Source organism: Rana temporaria, chromosome 2, assembly GCF_905171775.1.
Source record: "Rana temporaria chromosome 2, aRanTem1.1, whole genome shotgun sequence".
Lineage (NCBI taxonomy): Eukaryota > Metazoa > Chordata > Amphibia > Anura > Ranidae > Rana > Rana temporaria.
Window position 1 is genome coordinate 258,461,562 of NC_053490.1, and position 25,799 is coordinate 258,487,360.

The following is a 25,799-nucleotide window of genomic DNA, read 5'->3' on the forward strand; positions in this document are numbered from 1 at the left end:
GTATCCCCGTACTCAGGAGAAGCAGCAGAATGTATTTTGGGGTGTAATTCCACATATGCCCATGGCATGTTTGAGCAATATATCATTTAGTGACAACTTTGCGCAAAAAAATATATATATATATATATATATATAGTTATATTTCCCGCAACTTGGGTCAAAATCTAAAATATTCCATGGACTTGAGATGCCTCTCAGCAAATAGCTTGGGGTGTCTACTTTCCAAAATGGGGTCATTTGGGGGGGTTTTGAATTGTCCTGGCATTTTAGGCACAACAATTAGAAGCTTATGTCACACATCACCCACTCTTCTAACCACTTGAAGAAAAAGCCCTTTCTGACACTGTTTGTTTACATAAAAACATATTATTTTTTTGCAAGAAAGTTAAGTTGAACCCCCAAACATTATATATTTTTTTTAAAGCAAAGGCCCTACAGATTAAAATGGTGGGTGTTGCAATTTTTTTTTCCACACAGTATTTGCGCAGCGTTTTTTCAAACGCATTTTTTGGGGAAAAAATACACTTTTTTTTTTATTTTAAAGCACTAAAACACACTATATTGCCCAAATTATTGATGAAATAAAAATTATGATCTTAGGCCGAGTACATGGATACCAAACACGACATACTTTAAAATTGCGCACAAACGCGCAGTGGCGAAAAACTACATACATTTTTAAAAGCCTTTAAAAGCCTTTACAGGTTACCACATTAGATTTACAGAGTAGGTCTACTGCTAAAATTACTGCCCTCGATCTGCCCTTCGCGGTGATACCTCACATGCATGGTGCAATTGCTGTTTACATATGACTCCAGACCGACGCTTGCATTCGCCTTTGCGCAAGAGCAGGGGGGGACAGGGATGCTTTTTTTTATTTTATTTTTTTTTTATATATTTATTTCGCTTTTTTTATTTTATTTGTTAACTGTTACTTCCATTTTTTTATTTTTTACCATTTTTATTGTTATCTCAGGGAATGTAAATATCCCTTATGATAGCAATAGTGTGACAGGTACTCTTTTTTAAAAAAAATGGGGTCTATTAGACCCTAGATCTTTCCTCTGCCCTCAAAGCATCTGACCACACCAAGATCGGTGTGATAAAATGCTTCCCCATATTCCCAATGGCGCTGTTTATATCCAGGGGGGGGGACATTCCCTCCCACTGAATGTAAAAGCAGTCTAGAGGTTAATTAGCCGCTAGGACTGCTTTTACATGAAAGCCGACCGCTGGCTGAAAAGAATGATACCAAGATGATGCCTAAACCCGCAGGCATCATTCTGGTATAACCATTCAAAGTCCAGCAACATACCAGTACGTTGATGGTTCTTGTTGGACATGTATTGTAACCTTTTTTTTTCATGCAGCCTGTTGGCTGAACGAAAAAAAGATTGATCGGTGTTTATGCCCACCATTAGAATACCTCCCTTCATCCACCCACTTCTAATGATGGGCATACATGCACCATTTATATATGCCGAAGCATGGGGGCATCCTCCCGCAAAAAAGTTATGCCGTGTGTACAGACTTTTCTATGCCGCGTACACACGGTCGGACTTTTCTATGCCGTGTACACATGGTCAGACTTTTCCACAGGAAAGCCTCCGTAGGAATGTCAACCGTATGTACGCGGCATTAGGAGCAAAATCGCTCCTCCGCCCCTAATGCCCCCATGCTTCGGCATATATGCTCTTTTTTGAACTGTGGTGGTGAAATCACCTCCTACAGCATTGGAGTCGCGGCTTTATGTATCGTGGGAGCAAACGCTGTTGCTGTCACGCTAAATAAATCCGCGCTGCAACTGAATGGCGTACCTGCTAAGCAAATGATGGTTAACATTAAAACAAAGTAACATTCCAGTATAACAGTAAGATCATACCATACCTGCAAAGCAAATACCATTAAAAAAAACATAGTAAAAAATAAAAAATTTTTTAACGCAACCTGTGCCTAAAATATATATATGCCGAAGCATGGGGGCATCCTCCCGCAAAAAAGTTATGCCGCGTACGGTCGGACTTTTCTATGCCGTGTACACACGGTCGGACTTTTCTATGCCGTGTACACATGGTCAGACTTTTCCACGGGAAAGCCTCCGTAGGAATGTCAACCGTATGTACGCGGCATTAGGAGCAAAATCGCTCCTCCGCCCCTGCTGCCCCCATGCTTCGGCATATATGCTCTTTTTTTTAACTGTGGTGGTGAAATCACCTCCTACAGCACTGGAGTCGCGGCTTTATATATCGTGGGAGCAAACGCTGTTGCTGTCGAGATAAATAAGTCCGCACAACAGCTGAATGGCGTACCTGAAAACAGTAAAGTAAATTACATACCTGAAAAGCAAGCATGAAAAAACATAACAATAAAACTTTGCAGAATAGAATACAGTAAAAAAGAGCATAACAATAGAGAGAGAATAGAGAGGGAGAGAACAATAAAACGACAACTATTTTTGTTTTTTTTATTTTTTCCTCTTTTTTTTTTTTAACACTTTTTTTTTGTAACTGTTCAACTTTTCGGTTCCAGGTTTGGGTCTCTCAAAATGCGATGGCATCTTGGGAGACCCTGTGTAAGTGAGCCTAGCCTGTGAAATGTTTTTACCCTACACTAATAATTAACTCGTGTGTGGAAGCGTTCAAAACATTCCCCAATACAAAGACCAGGATCGGCAGGACATTTGGGACAAAAATAACGGGTGTCACGCCTAAATCCGCGCTTGCTACAGACACGACATCTTCTTTGGGGGGCTCGTTGGGTAGGGGTACTCTCGAGGGCATACGAAAAATGCCTCTCATGCAGTCGGCTTACTGCATTTGGTTGGGGATGGTGAGGTACAGCACCGCCTGGATACAGGAGTTCTGTGATGATATCCTTCTGGAATTGAAGGAAGGATCCATTCTGTCCTGAAGCTCTGTATAAGACATGAGCATTCAGTAGAGCCAATTGAAATAAATGTAGAGACACTTTTTTGTACCAGCGTCTCATCTTGCGGGCAATATGATATGGCGCCATCAGCTGGTCGTTGAGGTCCACCCCTCCCATGTTTTGGTTATATTCGTGGACACAGAGGGGTTTCTCTACAACACCAGTCGCCGTACGAATTTGTACTGTCGTGTCTGCGTGAAGGGTGGTAAGAACGAAAACATTCCTATTGTCCCGCCACTTCACAGCGAGCAAATTTTTACATCTGAAGCAGGCTCTCGCCCCCAGGCTAAGACGGGCATCTACAAGCCTCTGGGGGAAGCCCCGGCGAATAGGTCGCACGGTGCCACATGCTCCAATCTGACGATCAAACAAGTGACTAAAAAGTGGCACGCTGCTGTAAAAATTGTCCACGTATAAGTGGTACCCCTTTCCGAATAAGGGTGACACCAAGTCCCAAACGATCTTGCCAGCGCTCCCCATGTAATCTGGGCATCCTTCCGGCTCTACCTCACTATCTTTGCCCTCGTAAACCCTAAAGCTCCATGTGTAGCCTGTGGCCCTGTCACAGAGCTTATAGAGCTTGACCCCGTATCTGGAACGCTTGCTGGGAATGTACTGTTTGAAAGACAAGCGGCCAGCAAATTTAACCAGGGACTCATCAACGCAAACAACCTGCTGGGGATTAAACAAGGCTGCAAAACGTTCGTTGAAATGGTTTACGAGGGGCCGAATTTTGTAGAGCCGGTCAAATTCAGGGTCTCCACGTGGACGACAAAGTGCATTGTCACTGAAATGCAGAAACCGCAGGATCGCCTCGTATCGTTTCCTGGCCATGTGAGCAGAGAACACGGGCATATGGTCGATGGGATGTGTGGACCAATACATCCGCAACTCCGGAAATGTGTGTATGCCCATGTTGAGGGTAAGGCCCAGAAAGATCTTAAATTCGGAAACCTCAAGAGGTTTCCATTCTTTGGCAAGGAGAGACTGGGGGTTAGCGGCGATGTAGGTACCAGCATATAAATTAGTCTGGTCCACAATAGATCTAAAGAGATCTTCCGTGAAATACAGCGAATAAAAATCAAGTGACGTAAAGTTCGCTGTATCCACCTGAATACCGGGTTGGCCAGTGAATGGGGGAAGTACGGGTTCTGCAGAAGTGGTGGGGACCCAATCAGGATAGGCAAATTCTGCAGGAAGGGCACTATGGGCACGACGGGCCTGTCTCTGTCTTCTTCTTGGTGGCAGCGGGACACTACTTGTGCTTGCCACCTCACCAGCTTGAACTGCACTTATGGGACTCGCCACGTCGCCACGTCTTACTGCAGTGCTGGATGAACGACCAGGGTGTACTAGGCCGCTGGTGCTTGCCAATCCACCAGAAGGAATAGCGGCACTAGTACTGGCTCTCTGCTCCATACGAGGGACCTGCGATTCTTGCTGCTCAACAACATCAGAACGGGGTCGGGTACGCCTGGCCTTAGCAGGGACCACCACTCCGTCGTCCGAGCTATCTGACATGGAGCCGCTGTCGTAAACGGGTTTGTATTCTGAGCCTGATTCTGACAGATGCGTGACCTCCTCTTCTTCACTATCTGACATGCACAGAATCCTGACGGCCTCTTCACCAGTGTACATTCGCTTTGCCATTTTGGGCTCTACATTTAGTGCTACACTGGTGATGATTCACAGGTAAAAAAAGCACCTGACTATAGAAAGGAAAATGTAGAAAACACTTTGAAAAAAACTGTTAGTGATCGCAGGGATCAGGCCTGTCTCTGCGAACGCTGCAGTTATGTGTCTTGTGTTTTTGAAGTGACAGTGATCGATCGATACTGCACTTGGGTGGGTTGGGCTGGGCAGAGGGGGAAAACGCAGGTGCTAGCGGGTATCTGGGCTGATTCCGCTAACAATGCGTTTTTGGATACCCTAAACTGCTGGGTACGCTAGTATAGATCTGATCAGATCAGGTATCGATCCGTTCAGATACTATACCACTAAGGGGGGGGTGTATGCTTTGCGAGTGGGTGTAAGCGGTACTGGCACTAACCTAACGCTACCTGGGGCGACGCAGACCCTGACTGACGCTAAAATTTAATTTATATCACCCGCCGGGCGATCAGGGGGTTAAACCTTTATTGGGTTATATACGGCGGGTGCCCTGATGCTATAAACAGCAAGCTAACTAACCAGCGTCAACCGTAACACTTATACGGTGATCACTGGTGAAAGGGTTAACTAGGGGGCAATCAGGGGTTAAAAACTTTATTTATGGGGGTACCTAATGCTATAGAACCTGGCGGCGAACCTCAAAAAAAAACTAACTGCCTAGCGGCAACAGTGACACTAATACAGCGATCAGAAAATCGATCGCTTAGTGACACTGGCAATAGGGGGTGAAAGGGTTAACTAGGGCGGTGATCAAGGGGTTAAACCTTTATTAGGGGGGGGTAGGGGGCTACCCTGGACCTAAAGGGGGCTAAAACTAACTGCCCTAACACTTTTTTCTGTAACACTGACACTAAATGCAGTAATCAAAAAAAAAATGACACTGCATTCAGTGACATTGTTACAGGAGACTGGGGGGGGCGATCGGCGGTGACTTAAGGGGTTAAATGTGCCTATGTGAGCTGGTGTTAGTGTGGTGTTGGGTGCAACTTACGTTTGTGATGTCTCCTCTCCTCAGCGGTGGTCGATATGACCACCACGAGGAGACATCACACAGTTCCTGCTTCCTGTGTTTACACTAAACACAGGAAGAGGAGGAGGGGAGCGCTGGCATTGGCTGAGAGCGATCCGGAGGGGGTGGCTGAAAACGAACAGCCGCCCCCACATCCCGGATCGCTTCTGCAGCGTACCGACCCGCGCCATGTACCGGGGGGGGGGTCCCGATCGGACCCCCGACCCCGTCGAGCAGGGCACGTACAGGTACGTGATTGTGCCTGTCCGTGCCATTCTGCCGACGTAAATGTACAGGAGCGGGTCGGCAACCGGTTAAAGGAGTATACTCTACTATGCTAACAAAAAAAAGTTGGTGAAATACTGCAGAAGATGGCGTCACTGGAAGCATACTGACACTTTTCCATGGAGTCAACAAGTATCAAATGGGAGCCGGTTGGTCACAGATCAAAGTGGTATGCGGAGTGCAGCGAGTGAGTTAACAGTTTTCAATCTAATGATTGTTGAGTGATGCTATCCATAGCCTCTCTTGGTCCATTTGTAGCGCACTCAGGGTCACTTGAAAAACCCCTACCTATACTTGGAATAGCTCATCAGCGTCCGGAATCCATCTCTCCGGCAATGCTGATGAGCTGCTCCAAGTACAGGGAGTTTTTTTTCAAGATGATTCAATCATCAGATTGAAAGCTGTGTTAACAACTCCCTTGCTGCACTCCACAAACCACTTTGATCTGTGACCAACCAGTATGGAGGGCTCCGATTTGATACCTGTTGACTCCGTGAGGCAGTGTCAGTAGGCTTCCAGTGACACCATCTTCTGCAGTGTTACACATAGTAGAGTATATACTCCTTTAAATCAGCTTCTGCTTACCTTTTGACAAATTTATGAATACATATTCTACTATCCAATACCCCCGATGAAGGGCTTGTACCCAAAACACGTCCGTTACCGGAGAATTTTTAATAATTGAAGAGTATTTATGATATAATTATATGTGTGCTACGTAATTTTTTATTTATTTTTTGTCTTTTGTTATAGTATGTTTTTAATTGATCATTACATGTTTGTATGATCAAATTTTATGTGTAATAATAAATTCTTTTTACTCTATACTTGTGTTGTTGCCTAGGGGGGGGGGGTCCTTTTTTCCTATATATCAGGGATGTGGCAACAACACACTTATCTCTGACATGGTGAAAACTCATTTATATATACTAATACAGAGATCAGTGCTAATACTATACACTGTCACTGTACTAATGACACTGGCTGTTGGATTCAGTGATGGGGATAGATGTGTCAGCAAGTCCCTGAACATTCAGGCTCATTCCAGACGTGCTCAGCAAATTTCAGGTAGAAAAATTATAATCGTGCCTTATTGGTCCAAGAGGGCAAGGAAGGACCTAGTGTCTGAAGAACAGTTATTGAAGCCCCGGGGGGTTTTCGGATAGAGTCGCTAAGACTTTGATCAAATGCCACAAGCCAATCACAAGGGCAATCTACTCAAATGTCTGGAAAATGTTTAATGCTTGGGATGTTGCAGGATCAAAAATTTTCCCCTAGATATTTCTTCTGTTTTGGAGTTTTTTTCGGATGTGCAGACCATTGGCTTTCCCTCAGCACGTTAAACGTTAAGGTCGCTACTCTCAGTGTTTTCGTGCAGGATTCTCTTTTAGAAAATCTTGCAATAGCTAGGCATTTCAAAGAAGATGCTGGAATGAGGCCAGCCATGATTAGGGAGGCGACGTTCTGACGTCACTGCGCTTTGTAATCTGACCCGGAAGATACGGGCTGTTTGTTTTTGAGAGCCGGCCGGCTGATTTTACTGTATGCTTTATATCTACTGACTTGATGTAAGTGCAATTCCTTTTATTACGTATTAAACTTGAGGATTTTACACTATGTGAGTCCCCTCTTCCTTTCCATATACATCCCGTGTTGGCATACCGATTGAGACCATCCACCATTCTGATCATTTTGAGCTGGACAACCTTTCAAGGATATCATCGTTTATGCTGTATTTGATCTCCTATAATTTAGAGATCATTTAAATTCGGTAAAAGGCAGTGTGTGATCTTGGTGGAAGTGCCTTTCTCATCACCTTTTTCCCTGGGATGTTTTGATGACCTTTTCACTTGGGAGACTATACTTATGAACTTTCTTTCCTATATGGTGGACTCTATATTGGATCACAGTTCATTTGTGACTGTGTTTACTGATTTTCATATGTATATTATGCATTCAATGTATCACATTTTGATTTAATTATTGACCAGTTTATTCACTTACAGTCACTATTTTGCTTAATTTAACCTTCGGGTAGCTGTTTTCAGCACACAGCACCAATTGGGCCATGTTGGCGTAACTTTTTCTTTATGATTAGGTCCTGTCTGGTCTGGGCTTTATATCTAGCCCTCTAGGTGATTGTTTTAAGTCCCTTTGAGCCTTTTGAGGAATCGTCCATCAAACTTCTTACCCTATAGACAGTTTTCCTTGTTGCTATCCCATCTGCCCATAGGTTTAGAAAATTGCAAGCACTGTCTATAAGAGGCGTTTCCTTACCATTTTTGAGGATAGGGTAGTTGTAAAGATTTGACCCATGGTTCCTGCCAAAGGTATCCTGCTCCTTTCACTGGTTTCAGGACATCGTTTTGTCCACTTTCTGTAGTTGTTCTTGTGGGGGGGGAAAAGAGAAGTTTTAGGTTATTAAATGTAAGGAGTGTCTTTTGTCTTACCTGGAGGTAACCAAAGGTTTTTGGAAGTGGTAAGCGTTGGTTTTTCTTTTTACAGTTACCCGTAGAGGTTAAAGGGCCTCTAAATCTACCATAGCCAGATGGTTTAAGCAGGCTTTTTTTTTAAGTCATATAGAATCGTGAATGTTTCTCCTCCATTCTTTAACGCACATTCTACATGGTCCTTGTCTGCCTCCTAGGCTGAGAGGGCAGGTGCCACACCAGAGCAGATATGTAAGGCAGCCACCTGGTCCAGTTTTTCCAGGTGAAAATGCTTTACAAAAGATGAAGTCAAGACCAGGCATTCGGAAGAAAAGTCCTCTAGGCAGTCGTCCGTCCCTAGGCTGGTAAGTTCTGGCTTATTGTCTCTTAGGCTGGAAGACGACTTGGGAGAACTGGAGTTTGGCTTATTGGTAACTCAATTTCCAGTAGTCTTCCAGGAAAGTCCAATTCCCACCTTATCTGTTGTTTTTTTTACCCGTGTTTATTTTTTTAGTGCAGTCCTGAGGCTTGAGTATACTGAGGTGGAGGCCTGGAGTACTGCCTTTTTACCTCTTGGGGGTAACTTATTTCCTGTCCCAATGGGAGAAGCTTTATGTTTCAGGGGCTCTGGTTTTCCACCATCTCAGGGGCACAATCCTCCAGTTCCTTTTTGTCTAGGGAGGAATTCTCTGCAGCCATTTCTGGTTTGCAGAATCGGCTCTCAGGGGTTCTCATTGGTTTGGGACACACATATGGATTCTTTTTATTTTCATTATTATTATTTTATTCTCAAAGGGAAAATGGCCCAAATAGTTAAAAAAAATATGTTTTTTAATCAAATTGAATTGTATTGCAGCGATCGGGTTACCCGGAATCGGAAGTTTCGGGTCCCGACCATTCGCATTGGACCACGGTCTCTGTGCTGGGATTGCACTCTGAAAAATAGTTTATAGGGCTAATAAGTAGTGGATGTTATTTTTGGAGAGTAAGAACATTGTTCAGTGTCACTTAAAGTGATTTGTAAAGTCTTGTTTATTTTTCTATAAAAATAACAAACATGCTATACTTACCTGTCCTGTTGCAGTAGATTTGCACAGAGAAGCCAGAATCCTCTTCTCGAGTCACCCGCCGGTGCTTCTGGCCCCTCCCTCCTGTCAAGTGCCCCCACAGCAAGCAGCTTCATATGGGGTTCACTTGAGTTGAGTCACAGCTCTGTGTCCATTCAGACACAGAGCCACGGCCCAGCTCAGCCCCATCTCTCTCTCTCTCTCCCTCTTAACAGACTTTTTTTTTTCAAAACATTTTATTGTCAAAGAAATAAAATACAAAGTCATAGCAAAGTGACAAGAAAAGTGGCACTCAGAATTTTGAATTTGTCAAAAAGGATGTATCTTGATTGTAAAGATAATGGGGGGGGGCAGTTGAGGGGAAGTTGCACATCTATCTAGTCAGACCGACCATGGGGTATTTAAGAGTTGCTAAAGCTACTCGAGATAGCAAGTCTCTTAAAGGGTATGTTCCTTGTCATATAGTTGTTGGAGACCTTAGAGATAGGAAAAGTATTCCTTTCTAACTGACTTTGATTGACAGCAGCTGTAACCAATGGCGCAACTGCTGTGTCTCGGATGACCAAGACACTCGTGGACATCACTGGACATAGAGGGGGCTCAGGTAAGTATTAAGGAGGCAGAGGGGGGCTGCTGCACGCAGATGGCTTATTATCTTAAATCATAGAATGCATTAAGATACAAAAAAACTTCTGACTTTACAACCCCTTTGAATAGCCTACTAAAATCATGATGCTATCTCAATGGGGTTGCACATATAAAATGTTTTAGATGTTCATTTAAAAAACAAACATTTTAAGAGGTGTTTTAGTTACCCTTTTCTGTGTCGGTCAACTAGTTCTTAATTTTGTTGACTGTTCCTGAAGTAACATATCTGTTAATGTTTATGTAAGACGCTGTTAGTTTATAGATTAGCTGACCCCTGTTATCATTACAGATATGCAACACTCTGCAAGTCACCAAGCCAGAAAGAAAGCACCGTACAATATCAAATAACGGTAAGCAGCAATATGTCACTGACTAAAATGTAAGCTGTACAATGTCTGTGCATCTAAAACATCTAATGCTGAGCTTAAAGTGTAACTATAGCCAAATCTTTTTAATTTTGGGTAGAATAAGGGAGGGTTATAACCCTTGCCAGATTTATTTTTTGCTGTCTGAGTCCCATTGGGGAGATTTACCATCACTTCCTGTCACATAACCAAAACAGGAAGTGAGGAGAAATACCTGCAAATTAAGGAAGTCCCTTGGGGCCCCCTAGATCACCCCTAGATCACCAGAACTAGTGTCCTAATTAGAAAGTTTCCCCTCTAGGGACAACCCAGGACAGGACAAAGAGGGAGAGTGAATCTTCCCAACGAGGACACAGACAGTAATAAAAACCTAATAGTTATTCTAATCCCTCTCTACTCTTCCCAAAAAAAAAAGTTGATTTTATTTACACTTTAAAATATTTTCTCCTCTTTCTTCCAGGTTTTTCAGTGGCTCCTGCAGACTGTCTTTGTAGCTGTCTGCCCATACCTCTGATAGAGACAGGCAGTTTCTGAATGACAGGAAGCTCAGTGAACTACCTAGAGCACTCATCGGCGCCCTAGTTGTTCATTGAGATCTACTAGTCGCAAAGACTAATGGTAGTTGTAGTTCATTGATTCACAGGGATCTGTGGATCGATGATGTTGCTTTGTGGGCGGATCCCTGCACAGCCACGCTTTTTTCATTAGTGACAGAAGGTGCAGGAAGAAGTTCCATGGCCCACTGTCACAAGGCGGGGGTTAGTGGGTAGATGCTTTACATGTTACACCCTAAAAATGGTAACATGTTCAGAAAGGTGAACTTATCCTATCCTAGTATGTTTGCAATCTGAAGTTGGATGCAGAAGCATCCTTGACAGGGGACCGTCTGGCGCATTGTTGGATGGAATTATAAAAGCCTTAAGCCTTGTACACACGACTGGTTTTCCCCGGCAGGAAAACTGCCAGGAGAGCATTTGGTCGGGAATCCCGGCCGTTTGTATGCTCCCTAGCAGTTTTCCCGTCAGGAAAACAGCCTGGGAATCCAGACGGAAAAAATGGAGAACTCTGCTCTCTATTTTCCTGTTGGGATTCCCGGTAGAGTGTTTCCTGCCGAGAAAACCGGTCGTCTGTATGCTTACCTGAGTTTAGAAAAACGCGTATGCTCGATAACACTTCGATGCATGCACAGTAGCATACAATGTTCGTCTGGGGTGTAGCAAGATGGCGGCGATGGAATCGAATGTGACGAGACACCGGCACGTCATAGTCGATGACGTCACCGCGTTCTTGCCATTAAAAAGAACAGTGGATTTTTGTGTGGCCGTGTGTTAACACGGCTTTTCAGGGCAAGCCTGCCAGGAATCCCGTTGGGAAAACCAACGTTTTTTTTTCCCGACGGGATTTACGGTCGTGTGTACAGGGCTTTACTGGAGGAAAAAAGTACCACCTTGCCTCAGCTTAAGGAAGGCAAGGCCTCCCATCGCCAGTGTTAACAATTGTGGAATACCTGGATGATCTCCTTTTGCTGGCAAAACTTGTTTGGAGCTGAAGTCCAACCTTATTCACCCTTCAGACTCTGGAAGAACTCAGGTGGATGTTGGACCTAAAGAAATCCTCACTTATTCTGTCACTTTTCCTGGAATACTTGGGGCTGGTCTTGGTCATCTACTTGGCCAATATGTTTCTTCTGTAGGGAAAGCTACACATTTAGGTATGCCTTCTCCATTCTGGCAAGGCATGAAAGTTTTGGGCTTCATGATGACGTACTATACTTCGAGGCAATTCCTTATAACCATCACCCATCACACCAGGACATTCCAGCACAAGATCCTGTGATAGTGGAACAGATCTCCTCTGTTTCTAGACAAAGTTAAGTCATCCTTAGTTTGATGGCTCTCTTCCCCGCTATTAGCCAGGAAATGGTTTCAAACTGTGCGCTGGAAAATATCAGAAGCCAGTCTGCATGGCTCCGGGGGAATACTGGGTCTCCACCCCCCTCAGGTCTTGGAGTTTGGAGGAGGCATTGCTTTTCCATCAGTGTGCTGAAATTTTGAATGATAAAGTAGACTCTGCTTTGCGGGATGCTCCTCCTGGAGGGAAATTATTGTCTCTGCCGAAAGACTGGATCAGGGAGAGTGGGCCCTTCATCCAGAGGTCTACCAACAGATCTGTCACCAGATGTAGATCTGCTGGTGTTGCATTTCAATGCCAGCAGACACAGTGGACTTATTGGTTTGCATGGGACTGCTGAACTTCGATTTATGATTCTCTTCTGGTGAAGATAAGTTGGATTAAATCCAAGAGGATCCAAGTGATCATGGTGGTTTCAGATTGGTTCCACAGATCATGGTACACATGGCTCATTCTTTTGGTAGTGGATGCTCCCTGACATCTACCGCTCCTAGAAGAATTGCTATCTTAAGGGGCCCATCTACTACTCTGCATTAGTCATTGGCTTTATAGATTTGACTTTTGAAAGCCAAGTTCTGAGAGCATAGGTTGTCAGATGCAGTCATCAGTAGCATGCTCAAGGCATGCAAGTTCACAACCTTTTATGAACTGCAATTGTACGCAGAAGGTGCATTTTGCATTGTGTAAATCCCTGGGGTATGGCCTCAATTCTTCTCAGTGGCCTTTTTCTGCTCTGGGTTTTCCAGTGTGGAGGAGAACAGTGGCTAGATTTCCACCTCACCAAGGACATCCTGCTTCCATCACTGTGTTCTAATCCAGTCTACCCAAGAAGTGGCTCTACACTCCTCTGATGTAGTCAGGGCAATTAAGGTGCACTTGAATGCTACTGCTGGGACAAACTCCATGTTTGTGATTGTAGAGGGCATACGTAAGGGCCTTGCATTGTTGACTACTACAATCTCACGCTGGATCCAGTACACTGTTATACAAGCAGGGCTCAAAATTTCAAGTCTTGAGCTACTAGCCAGGCCTCAATGTTTACTCGCCACCAGTTGCCCCATCCAGCCCGCCCCGCCCCTAAACACGCCCTCATAAATCTCATGAAATGACACTTAAATGTTTTATGCAGAATTAAGTTATAAAAATAAATATTAACAACTGTAGCCGTGCCCACCAATGCAGGCTGCCTATGCAGCCCGTGTCCACCAAATGCAGCCCGTGTCCACCAAATGCAGCCCGTGTCCACCAAATGCAGCCCGTGTCCACCAAATGCAGCCCGTGTCCACCAAATGCAGCCCGTGTCCACCATGCAGCCTGTGTTTACCAAATGCAGCCTTTGTCCACTATGCAGCCTACCTGGTTCCTGTGTGCAGGGGAGGAGAGGAACAGGAGAGACGCCCGGATGTTTAGAGCGCGGGGAACACAGGATTACAGTTTTCATTTTACTTGCCGTGTTCCCGCCGCTCAATGTCCAGCCCCGCCCCCTGGCAGGGGAACTTTGATTGACAGATCACCTGTCACCAGGATTGGACGGGTGATCTGTCTATCAAAGTTCCGGGACCAGGAGGCGGGGCTGGATCTGATAGCGAGCGGCGGAGAACACGGCAATTAAAATGAAAACTGTTATCCTGTGCATTTTGGTCCGGGTCTTAAGTGGTTAAACATTTCTAATTCGGCATTAAATGTGCAATAATTAAATTTATTTTAAAAATGTTTGCATAATTGTGCAACTTTAAAGGTTGATACCCTTCAACAACTACCATCAAATGGTTCTCTATACACTTGTTCAGTGATACAATACCAGACACAGCATGTGTCTCAATAAGTTACCAAACAAATAAAAAAAACAATAAAAATAAAAAAAAAATGCAATAGTAACCCCAATTGTAGGATGCTTCTTTAAACCCTGATAGTATTTATGTGCGACCGCAGGAAGCACTGACAAAGCGATCAGTGAAACTTGTTGTTATACTTGTACCCAGGGTTTGGTCTGCGAGGAAATACACCATGACACCACTCTAGACAAATGTAGAGCCCGATAATATGAAATCAAGTCTGGTAGGCCAATCTATCGCCGTGACCAGTTTTCTTTGTTATAGGTGTTTCCTGGGATTTAGGCAAAACTAAAAATGAGTAACGGAGTCTGGCGACTTTATTATTCCAAAGAAATGTAAGTAACCATGTCCGACACGGACAAAAAAAAGGCTTGAGGTAATTTAATGGGTATCGCTTGCATTAGATATAAAATCTGTGGGAGTAATGTCATCTTAAATGCATTACACCTCCCGAACCACGTAAGGGTAAGAGTTTGCCAAAGTTGGAGATGTGATCGTATTTTAGCCAGTAGTGGACGGAAATCTATTTAATATAGTGACCCTGTATCCAGTGTTAATTTAACCCCCAGATATTTAAAAAGACTGGACACATTTAGCCCCCATTCACACCTAGGCGTTTTGTCGCCTGTAGTGTGTGACGCCGCAGCAGCCCCGAGATGCCAGAGGGACGAAAACACATGCACCTCTATGGAGATGGTTCACATCTCCACGCCAAACGCCTGCTGCCTAAAGGAAAGTCCCGGACCTTTTTTTCAGGCGGCTTTCGGCGTTCGGCATAAGAGATGTGAACCATCTCCATAGAGGGGGTGAAGGCTGCATTCACAATCGCGGCGTTTTGTCACCGCAAATCGCGGTACAAAACGCCGCTATTTGTCGCCGCAATTCGCGGGACAAAACGCTGCGATTTTGTACGCCGAAGTGTGAATGCAGCCTGAAACCGATAAAGGCCTTGTAGCTTTTTAATACACTCTTTAGTGAGAAGGATACTCATCGCCTCACTTTTAAGATCATTTATAGAAAAATTAGCGAGACCTCCGGATCAGTGAGAAAAAATAAAAGATCGTCTGCAAACGCTGCAATTTTTATGCTCCCTACTTGATACCTGTATTCCACTGATCAAGGGGTCTGATCTAACTTTGCACAGAAAAGGTTTAAGGGATAACACAAAGATTAATGGGGAAAGGGGGCAACCCTGTCGTGTCTCATTGGACAAAGTACTCTGATCGGGCCCCGTTTACCAACACAGCGGCTGTAGGGCCAGTGTATAAGGCCTGAATGCAAGTCTGCATTTGTAGCCCCAGACCTATATGTCTAATGCTGCGTACACACGACCGTTATTCATGTCATGGAAAAAACAAACATTTTCTCGACGTGATTCCTCTCAAGCCTGCCTTGCATACACATGATCGTGATAAAAAATGCTTGAGCAAAGCGTGGTGACGTACGACGGCACTATAAAGGGGAAGTTACTTGGAATGGCGCAACCCTTTGGGCTGATTATGCTAATTTCCAGTCTCATAACTTGCTTCTGAGCATGCGCATTTTTTTTCCCCCGTCGTTCACGACGAGAAAAACGATGATGTGAAAAACGACGAGAAAAAATAGAGCATGTTTTAAATTTTTCATGTCCATTTTTCTCGTCGAGAAAAATGCTCTGGAGCCTACACACAAACGTTTTCAACGACCAATTTAAAAAATTGCATTTTTCTCATCATGTAAAACGGTCGTGTGTGCGTGGCATAAGAGTGGATCGTAAGAACTGCCAGTCTACCTGATCGAAGGCCTTTTCGGCATCTGTTGATAAAAGAAAAAAAGGTCGGGCTTCCATTTGGGCAGAGTGGATCAGATCTATTTCCCTTATGGTATTGTCCCTGGCCCCTCTCTGAGGGATACAACCTGCCTGATCTGTCTGACAAGATGGGGAATATATGGCAATAGCCTATTCGCTAACATTTTAGAAAATAGTTTTAAGTCTGCATTTAAGAGAGCTATGGGCCAATATTTCCCACATTGATTGTGGTCATTGTCCTGTTTTAGGGATGACCATAATATGAGCCCTCAAGGCATCATCTGTTAACTTAGTTAGCTAAAAAAGAAATTGTAGGCATGTAAAAAATGAGAGAGAACATCCTGAAATATATAGATTTAATAAACAAGATTTAACCCATCTGGGACTGGGGCCTTCCCTAATTTAGAGGAATCTATCACCGTGACCAGTTTTCTTTGTTATAGGTGTTTCCATTCCCTCAGTTACCTCTAAGGCCCCGTACACACGACCGAACAAGTCCGCTGAAACTGGTCAGCAGACCAGTTTCAGCGGACTTGTTTTTTTTTTTTTTTTTAAAAGCCTATGGCGTGTGAACACACCCAAAAAACTCCACCCGGTGCAGAAAAAATGTGCACACACATAAAGAGTGTTCACAAAAACGTGCAGACGGGTGCAACGTCAAGTGGTCCTCCTGTGAAGAGGGACCCAAACCCTGATCCCCCGGGGCGTTAGGCTCCAGACGGGGACTGAGGTACTGTGGTCCGAGCAACCGAAGCCGACACGGACCCAACTTCCTCGGAGGGACTGCCGAAACAGAACCCTCCCAGTACTAGGTGGGGCTCCCCCGAAGGGAGACCCCATGAGAGCAGGCGAACTAAGCCAGAAGGCCATGTCCACCCACTCCCAAGACGTTCAGGGCTGGCCCGAGGACCCGCACCCTACTAATCACACAGTGACAAAACGTGCACAACAAAAAAAGTGACAAACACAGGCTTAAATAAAATAAAGTGGGGGAAGGGATAGTGGAGAGGAGAGTGAAATAAGTGGCCATTGTGGTGAAACAATGACCAGGCCCTCCGGCCAGGAATAAAAAATTCTTCCGGTCCTAGCCAAAAGGCCCGGCACAGGAGGCAGGTGCTAAAAAAAGCGTGTATCTGGTGCAGTGACCGTGGTATCTTAAATCAATGTGTCCCTCACACACAGTGATCTTCAGATACCCCTGGACTGCCACTCCAGAGACACATGCACCATAGGCTTTTCATTCCATATCCGACCCCCCGACCGGCCAGTGCAGCCCTCCACCCCTGCCAGCCAACCCGGCGGATTTGCATGGTCCTACCCCGTCATATCCCAGGGCATTACCAGCTCCTCCTACCGGATCGCTGACAGAGATAGCACTTACACCAGCCAGCCAGAAGGCCAGACTAGAACTCGGCAAAAAGACCAAGACCAAGCACAGCACCCATCCTCACCAGGAGCACCCTTCCAGATGGCTCAGACTCAACCATGGGCCGGCCCCCAGTATTCTGTCGGGCAGCACAGCGTAGTCCCTGCTGAAACCATCCTTCCAGGTGCAATGACGTCATTGGATTGCATCCACCCTCCCCCTTTGGAGGTGCTTCAGCGCTCCTCTGACAACTGATAAAGAACAGATACTACACTTGATCTTAGCCAAAGGGTGGGAAGCGACTGCCAAACTGTTTTAAAAATTAAAAAAAGCTAGTATAGGAAACTATGGGTAATGAAGACATTAGCAAATTTCGAAACAACCATTTTTGCTTTTAATAATTTAGGCAGAAACCAGAAAATCTCACTCTGCTACCCGGAGAAGAGACATCAAAAAGCACGTACTATTTGCATGTATATGCTTTTAGACAACTTCTGGGGGATATACAATATGATCTATTATTTAGAACCAATAAAACAATCACTCAGCTTGTGTTTCTTTCCTCCTTGCCTTTAAAATAAAAGCAGAGAACGGTCATCAACAACTAACAGCAGCTACAATTAGAAGCAGCACTGTAAGCCCACTTCGCGCTCAGAAAGAAACACTAACACTCTTCATCGTGATTGGTGAGTTTGTACACTTTAGAGCACATTTCGACAGTCAAAAACTATAGAAATGATCCCTGAAAGTATAGTCTTAACCAGATACTGTGTTGTTTAAAGGGCACATGTTACGAGCACCCCTTACAAGTTGTAGTGACCTTTAACATACACAAAAAAAATATATACAAATCACTCAAAAAAGTTACCAATACCATTCCCAAACACTATACTGTTTTCTGAAATGTGTTGTGTGTTTCTAATTACATAACATGTGTCTTTCTATGTATTTACTCCCATTTCAATTATCTAGCTTACAAGTCTTTCAGTCAAAACATTTGCATATCTGGCAACCCTTACCCAATTGAAGTTTATCCCGCCTCCTGTAAGGTTGTCAGGAGAACCTTAGCTGTTTAACAACCAGATACACTGTACTTTCTGTAGGTTTCTTCAGGGGTGCCCTGCCTAAAAATTGCCCAAAAATTGTATACATGCCAGTACGTATCTATCTGATGGTGTTCTAACAACCAATGACATCATGGTACGCGATGTGTGTGCACATTTTTTCTGCACCGGGTGGAGTTTTTTGGGTGTGTTCACACGCCATAGGCTTTTCAAAAAAAAAAAAATCATGGTACGCGAAGGAGGACATTATGCGCCTGCAAAGCATCCTTGTTTGCCCCTCTGTCTGCGCTGGGGTCACATTAGTAGAGTGAGGTAGAAGAGAGACATTGGAACAAGGTGTATTTACTTTAGAAGAATAAATCACCTCTAATGTAGGGGATGGAACAATCCCAACTGGGACACTCCTTGGTATTACTTGGATACTTTTAAGTGTATCAGGGAGCTGGGGCTGCATGGAGTTGAGCCGGACTTGTGGAAGCCAAAAACTATCCACAAGTTGGTTAGAGCATCGGACATTGTTGTTCCAGGCCTTCCTTCAGCCACTTGCAAAGTGGTCTGGAGGAATGTTTCTTCAGAGACTCACCAACGGTCACAAAGATCTTGCATGGATGGCAATCCAAGGGGGATTGCTGCTCAGGACATACATGCATGCCAGAAACCTGTGCAGATACAGGCGCTGCCCCTTTTGTATCATCCAGGAGGAACTGCTTTGCATGTTTTCCGGGAGTGCCCCTTTGCACAGGGCCTTGGAATCTGAACTTAAAGACTTTGTGCCACAGACTACTATTGCACACTTCGGTGTGTTGAATGGACAATTTTGTGGAACTCATTCACAGAAGGACGTTGACATCGTCTGGCGGGTGCTGTGTTGCTTCAAGGACGCTTTATTGTGCGCCAGAAAGCACCTCATCCACTAGTGGGAGAGGATGTCCATCGAGGACTGTCGCAGACTGGTTTACAGTCTGCTCAGACTACAAATTGATGGACTTTATGGATGTCTGAAGATTTCCCCTCTTCACCTGTGGTTTCTTTGTCAGTTTAATAAATCTTCGCGCCTGTGAACCCCCCCCCCCCCAATCACACCCGTTGAAATGCAATTTGACAGTATATAACTTGATATTGCTTCTCGACCTTTTGGATAAGATCAAGTGTAGTATCTGTTCTTATCAGTTGCCAGAGGATGCGCTGTAGTACCTCCTACATGGGGAGGCAAATCCAATGGTGTCATGGCACCTGGAAGGACAGTTTCGGTAGTGACTACGCCGAGCTGCCCGACAGACACTGGGGGGCGGCCCGTGGTCGAGTCTGAGCCGTCCGTAAGGGTGCTCCTGGTGAGGATGGGTGGCTGCACTGGGTCTGGATTTTTTTCCGGGTCTTATTCCAGCCTTCTGGCTGGTGTCGGTGTAAGTGCTGTCCCTGTCGGCGATCTGGTAGGAGGAGCTGGATCTGCCCTGGAATGGAGACGGGGTAGGCCCATGCAAATCGGCCGGGTTGATGGGGGGCCTGGAAGGGCTAGTATCGGTGGAGGCTGCTATCAAGGGGGCAGCTCTCCCTGAGAAAACCTTGAAGGGCTCTCTATCTGGCAGGGACGAAGGGCTGCACTGACCTTGTCGGGGGGTCGGATAGGAACCAGAAAGCCTAATGTGCCCCTACTTACCTACTTTGATTTTTGTATATTTGCTTTGCAAAATAAACTTAAATATTGCCCCTACTTACCTGGTAGGGGAGACACCATGATCATGAAGGTGTTTCTCCCAGGGCGAGGCTCGGCCATTGCACTCTGGCTGTGCTGACCGTGGTGTCTTCCCTGTCGCTTCTCGGCCTTTTGGCTAGGACTAGGTGTGGTATCTGTTCTTACCCGTCGCAGTTTTTTTGTGATGTCACTCTTTATGCGTGTGCACATTTTTCCCTGCACCGGGTGGAGTTTTTGGGTTGTGTTTTGCACGCCACAGGCTTTTCAACAGAAAAAAATCTGTTCTTATCAGTTGTCAGCGGAGCGCTAAAGCACCTCCTACATGGGGAGGGTGGATGCAATCCAATGGCGTCATTGCAACTGGAAGGATGGTTTCAGCAGGGACTACGCTGTGCTGCCCGACAGTTACTGGGGGCCGGCCCATGGTTGAGTCTGAGCCATCTGGAAGGGTGCTCCTGGTGAGGATGGGTGCTGCACTTGGTCTTGGTCTTTTTGCCGAGTTCTAGTCTGGCCTGCTGGCTGGTGTAAGTGCTATCTCTGTCAGCGATCCGGTAGGAGGAGCTGGTAATGCCCTGTGTTAGGACGGGGTAGGACCATGCAAATCCACCGGGTTGACGGAGGGTCTGGAGGGGCTAGAATTGGTGGAGGCTGCTACCTGAGAGGCAGTTCTCCCCAAGAAAACCTTCAAGGGCTCTCTAGCTGGCAGGGGTGGAGGGCTGCACTGGCCGGTCGGGGGGGGCGGATATGGAACGAAAAGCCTATGGTGCATGTGCCCCTGGAGTGGCAGTCCAGGGGTATCTGAAGATCACTGTGTGTGAGGGACACATTGATTTAAGATACCACGGTCACTGCACCAGATGCATGCTTTTTTTAGCACCTGCCTCCTGGGCCGGGCCTTTTGGCTAGGACCGGAGGAATTTTTTATTCCTGGCCGGAGGGCCTGGTCATTGTTGAACACAATGACCATTTCTTTTCACTCTCCTCTTCACTATCCCTTTCCCCCACTTTCTTTTATTTAAGCCTATGTTTGTCACGTTTTTGTCTTATTTTTGTTTGTGCACGTTTTGTTCACTGTGAGATTATTAAGGTGCCGGTCCTCGGGCCAGCCCTGAACGTCTTGGGAGTGGGTGGACATGGCCTTCTGGCTTAGTTCACTTGCTCTCATTGGGGTCTCTCTTCGGGGGAGCCCCACCTAGTACTGGGAGGGTTCTGTTTCGGCAGTCCCTCCGAGGAAGTTGGGTCCGTGTCGGCTTCGGTTGCTCAGACCACATTACCTCAGTCCCCGTCTGGAGCCTAACGCTCCGGGAGATCAGGGTTTGGGTCCCTCTTCAAAGGAGGACCACTTGACGTTGCACCCGTCTGCACGTTTTTGTGAACACTCTTTATGTGTGTGCACATTTTTTCTGCACCGGGTGGAGTTTTTTTGGTGTGTTACACATGCCATAGGCTTTTAAAAAAAAAAAAAGTATGTGCCCCTGGAGTGGAAGTCCAGGGGTGCCAAAAAAATCGCTGTGAGTGGGGGGTCACATTGATTTATGGCACCACAGTCATTGCACCAGAACACGCTTTTTTTTTTTTTTTAGCACCTGCCTCCTGGGCTGGGCCTTTTGGTCGGGACCGGAGGAATGTTTTTATTCCTAGCCGGAGGGCCTGGCAATTGTATTGCACAATGGCCACCTTTCACTCTCCACTCCACTTATTCCTCCCCCACTTTCTTTTATTTATTTCTGTTTGTGTGTCACCTTTTTGTATTTTTATGTTTGTACATGGTTTGCACTGTGTGGCTGGTAGGGTGTTGGTCCTCGGGCCTGCCCTGAAAGTCTTGGGAGTGGGTGGACATGGCCTTCTGGCTTAGTTTGCCCTCTCTCATGGGGTCTCCCTTTAGGCGAGCCCCACCTAGTACTTGGGTGGGTCTGTTCCGGAAGACCCTCCAGAGAACGGGGTCAGTCTGGTTTCTGCCAGATAGACCAAAGTGTAAGTACTCTTTTCTCTGTCTGGAGCCTGATGCCTCGTACACATGCTCGGTTTTCTCAGCAAGAACCAGCAAGAAAACTGCTGGCAGAGCTTTCTTGCCGAGTAAACCGAGCGTCTGTACGAGGCTTTCAGGTTTCTCGTCGGGAAATCTGCCCAGAATCTCGACGAGAAAAATAGAGATCCTGCTCTCTATTTTCTCGTTGGGATTCTTGTCGGCCTGTTTCCAGACGAGAAACCCGAGGGTGTGTATACTTATCTGTCGCCATGGAAACCCGCGCATGCTCGAAATGACTTTGACGCATGCGCGGTAGCTTCCACAGCATAGGTAGGGTGAAGCAAGATGGCGGCGACGGCATCGAATGTGACGAGTGCATATTTGTCTTACACGATGACGTCACTGCGTTCTTGCTTTCAAAAGAACCGCGGTTCTTTTGAAAGGACTGTGTGTACACTCGGGCGGAAGATTTCCCGCCAAGTTTTCTTCCCGACTAGATTCTGGCCCGTGTGTACGAGGCCTAACGCCCTAGGGGTTTCAGGGCAAGTCCCTCTGATTTTAGAGGGCTTGTGTACACCCGTTGCACGTTTTTGTGTCACCTCTCTATGTTGTGCACATTTTTTTGGAACCGGGTGAAGTTTTTTGAGTGTGTTTTACACGCCATGGGATTTCAATGGAAAAAATCTGTGACTTGGTAGTGTAAAGTGCATACAAAAATCTGCCCACTTTGCATGTTGTAGATATCTCTTAATTCAACCTGGGAAGTTCTCCTTGTGAAATATCTTTAAGGCACCTTTCAAGCAGCGCGGACTCCGGGAAGAGTCCATCTACTCAGCGGGGCATCTGTACACTGGTCCCCACTGAGCAGGCGGGTGGCTGGTCAATGTCTGCTCTGCTTATGCAGAGCAGACACAGACATAGCCTGCTCTCCAATCAGCCGCCCCATGGTCCATGTGGATGTATCAGGAAAGGCTCTTCCAGGAGCATAATAATTTTAAGTTTAACGCCGAGAATCCTGTGTATAGAGAGATGTGCCTGGCTTAATCAAAAGAAATACAGAATTCGCTGCAACACTGCACTTTTATTGATCCTTCATGCAAAAGACATCACTGGCAGTGTGGAGTACAGTAAAAGTTGACATATTTCACACTGTGACTAGCTTGCCATCGGTCCTGGGCACCAGGGCAGTTCCAATGATGTCTGTTGGGACACAGGAGCTGCACTGTCATAACCACTGTGTCCCAAATTTTTATTTTATGTGGGTGCGTGTCACTGTCTGCATTCAGGGACACGCACCCACAGAGATTTTATATTGGGACACAGCTGCGGTGTCCCAATAGCTATCTATTGGACTGTCTGCATGGGAATGCACAGAACACTTGTGTATTCCAGTGCGGGTAAACGCAGGCATATGGTATAATATGTTTGGTGTGAACAAGGTCATAGTTTATTTTCTATACCGTGTAACTTGAGTGTTCACAGCTGTTGATGGGGTTTTGGCCACCAGCAGGGGCCGCCACCTAAACTGTCTTTTTTGTTTTGTTAGCACAGCTAGTGTCCTACTCCTACAGGTGGGTGGTAATTATCTAAAGCAGAGCTGTGTCCTGCAGAAAAGGGTATTTTAAACTGAGTAAAACAAAATCCCACTTCTCCCAACAATAAAACACATTTTGATGTCTGACCTTTCAAAATTGCATTAAGAATTTAAAGATAATAAGAGGAACTGATCTCTGCAAACTGTGCGCCCATAAAGAGGGAGGCAGAGAGAAAAGAACAAGTCACCAGTATTGCCTATGGTCTGCCTGCAGTTATCTTACTTGTATGTTCTGTTCTGCACTGTGCCTTTGTGTGAAGGTGGCTATTTTGGTAGAGGCAAATCTTGCTTTTATCAAAGCCCCCAACTAGAAAACGGGGGAGGGGGACAGCAAAATGGTGATCATTAAAAACAAAATCTTACTCTATATCACCTGGGACTAGCAGCACGAGGCAACAGTGCCTTAGGGCCACTTTAGATTTTTTTTTTTTTGTGAGGTTAGGTCCACTTTAACAGCATATATATGAAATGTTACAGCACACTTTGCGTAGACTTTAATGTTAAGGGCCACCTTGCTTTTTGTATTGCCTGTACACCCTCCAGAAATAGTAAAGACAGAAATAGAAAAGATAATTTTTTAGTGGGAGTATTTAACTATTGACTGCTCTATAGCCTAAAGACGGCTAATGCACAGTCATCTTGTTTTGGGAGGGCGTCCTGCGGTGCACATCAGGTGTGCTCTGTGACACAGATGGGGGTAAATGACCAATCATAGCGGCCCTTTTCCATGTGATCAACTGTGTCCAATCACAACTGATCACATTGTAAACAGACTTGCCGGTTATCAGCAGTCCTTTCCTACCATTCTTTGTCTGTGGAAGGAAAGGAAAGCCCATAACCGGCAAGACTGTCGACACATCTTTTACACTAATAATCAGGGTCTATCAGTGCACATTAGTGAAGAAGAAAAATTACTTATTTACTACAACAAACGAAGAATTGATTTTTTTTCCTCAAATTCTTTTCTTTTTTTCATTTGTTTAGAAAAAAATTGAAAACCCAGTTATGATTAAATTACACCAAAAGAAAGCTCTACATGTCTCAAAAAAATTATAAAAATTAGGTACAGCTTTGCATGACCGTACAATTCAAAGTGTGACAGCACTGAAAGCTGAAAATTGGCCTGGGCAAGAAGGGGGTAAAAATGTATTCACAAAATATAGTTTTATCTTGAATGTGTTTACCATATTTTATTACCACTTTTACATGCAGTTACTTAATATTTTGCAGCACCAAGGGTTCCGTGATGTGCAAGCTCCTTATCCTGGGATGGACTCCCCAAATCCTGAAATAAATCTACGTAAGCGCCCTAGAGAAGATGACACAGAATAAGATAAAGCTCCATTTTGCTGACTATACAAACACATGGATTTCATCAATAACATATGACTATATTTTGTAATCTAATAAATATTTTGAAGTATTTATATATTGAAGGATCCTTTCTTCTGGCAATGCTTTAACAGATTGCTGTTCACTGTTGTTAATTAACTCTGTCAGATCAGGTGTAATTTTCCTAAGGTGCAAAAGCAGGTTGCTTCAAATAGGGCAAGAAATGTGGCTGAATCAATAGGGATAATACACATACAGTGGAACCTTGGATTACGAGCATAATCTGTTTCAGGAGAATGCTAGTAATCCAAAGTACTTGCATATTAAAGCGAGTTTCCCAATTGAAGTCAATGGAAACCAAAACCATTTGTTCTGCATGGACTTTAATGGCATGCAATACCGCATGCGACCAGAGGTGGGGGACGCCGGAGAGCCTCGTAAACACTCGGACAGGGCCGAGAACACCTCGGCTGAATTCGGAAAGGCTCGGGAACAGAGTATTTCCGAGATTTTATTGCACACCGCTTTGGCTTGAATCCTGCTCGTGTTGCAAGACAACACTCGCAGACCAAGTCAGGATTTTTTAAATATAGTGCTTGTATTGCGAAACCCGCATTACTCTCAATCCAAAGTTCCACTGTATATCTTTAAAAATGACATGTAAAGCCATCATATGTCTTTGGCATTATATCCATTCAACAAGTTGACTTGACTCGACCTGCCACCCTGGTCATCTACATTAATGTAAAGAATGTTCTGATAACATTGGTTCTTTACGTATTCCCAACTCAATTGAACCCACTCAAAAGGCTCAGGAGATCTGAGGCTAGTGATGAGTCATCTT

At 45.1% G+C, this 25,799-nt stretch overlaps 1 protein-coding gene, 1 non-coding gene and 2 pseudogenes across 4 annotated transcripts in view; 3 read left to right on the plus strand and 1 right to left on the minus strand.

The window, feature by feature from the left end:
- Window positions 1–25,052, plus strand: part of RAD51C (RAD51 paralog C) — a 156,347-nt gene extending 131,295 nt beyond the window's left edge. For 2 of the 3 annotated variants that reach the window (XM_040336823.1, XM_040336825.1), the window contains 2 exons: window positions 10,327–10,387; window positions 24,854–24,943. In XM_040336823.1, the coding sequence (XP_040192757.1) occupies window positions 10,327–10,385 (59 nt within the window). In that variant the 3' untranslated portion in view covers window positions 10,386–10,387; window positions 24,854–24,943. Of the gene's footprint in view, window positions 1–10,326; window positions 10,388–24,853 lie in introns of all 3 variants that reach the window. The other variant, XM_040336822.1, reaches the window with a different exon arrangement.
- LOC120930037 lies at window positions 17,843–18,061 on the minus strand. The gene has a single exon (XR_005747571.1). It is a non-coding gene; the product is annotated as a small nucleolar RNA U3 (small nucleolar RNA).
- Window positions 19,486–19,587, plus strand: LOC120929979 (annotated as a pseudogene).
- LOC120929862 lies at window positions 20,076–20,225 on the plus strand (annotated as a pseudogene).
- Window positions 25,053–25,799: the final 747 nt, after the last annotated feature.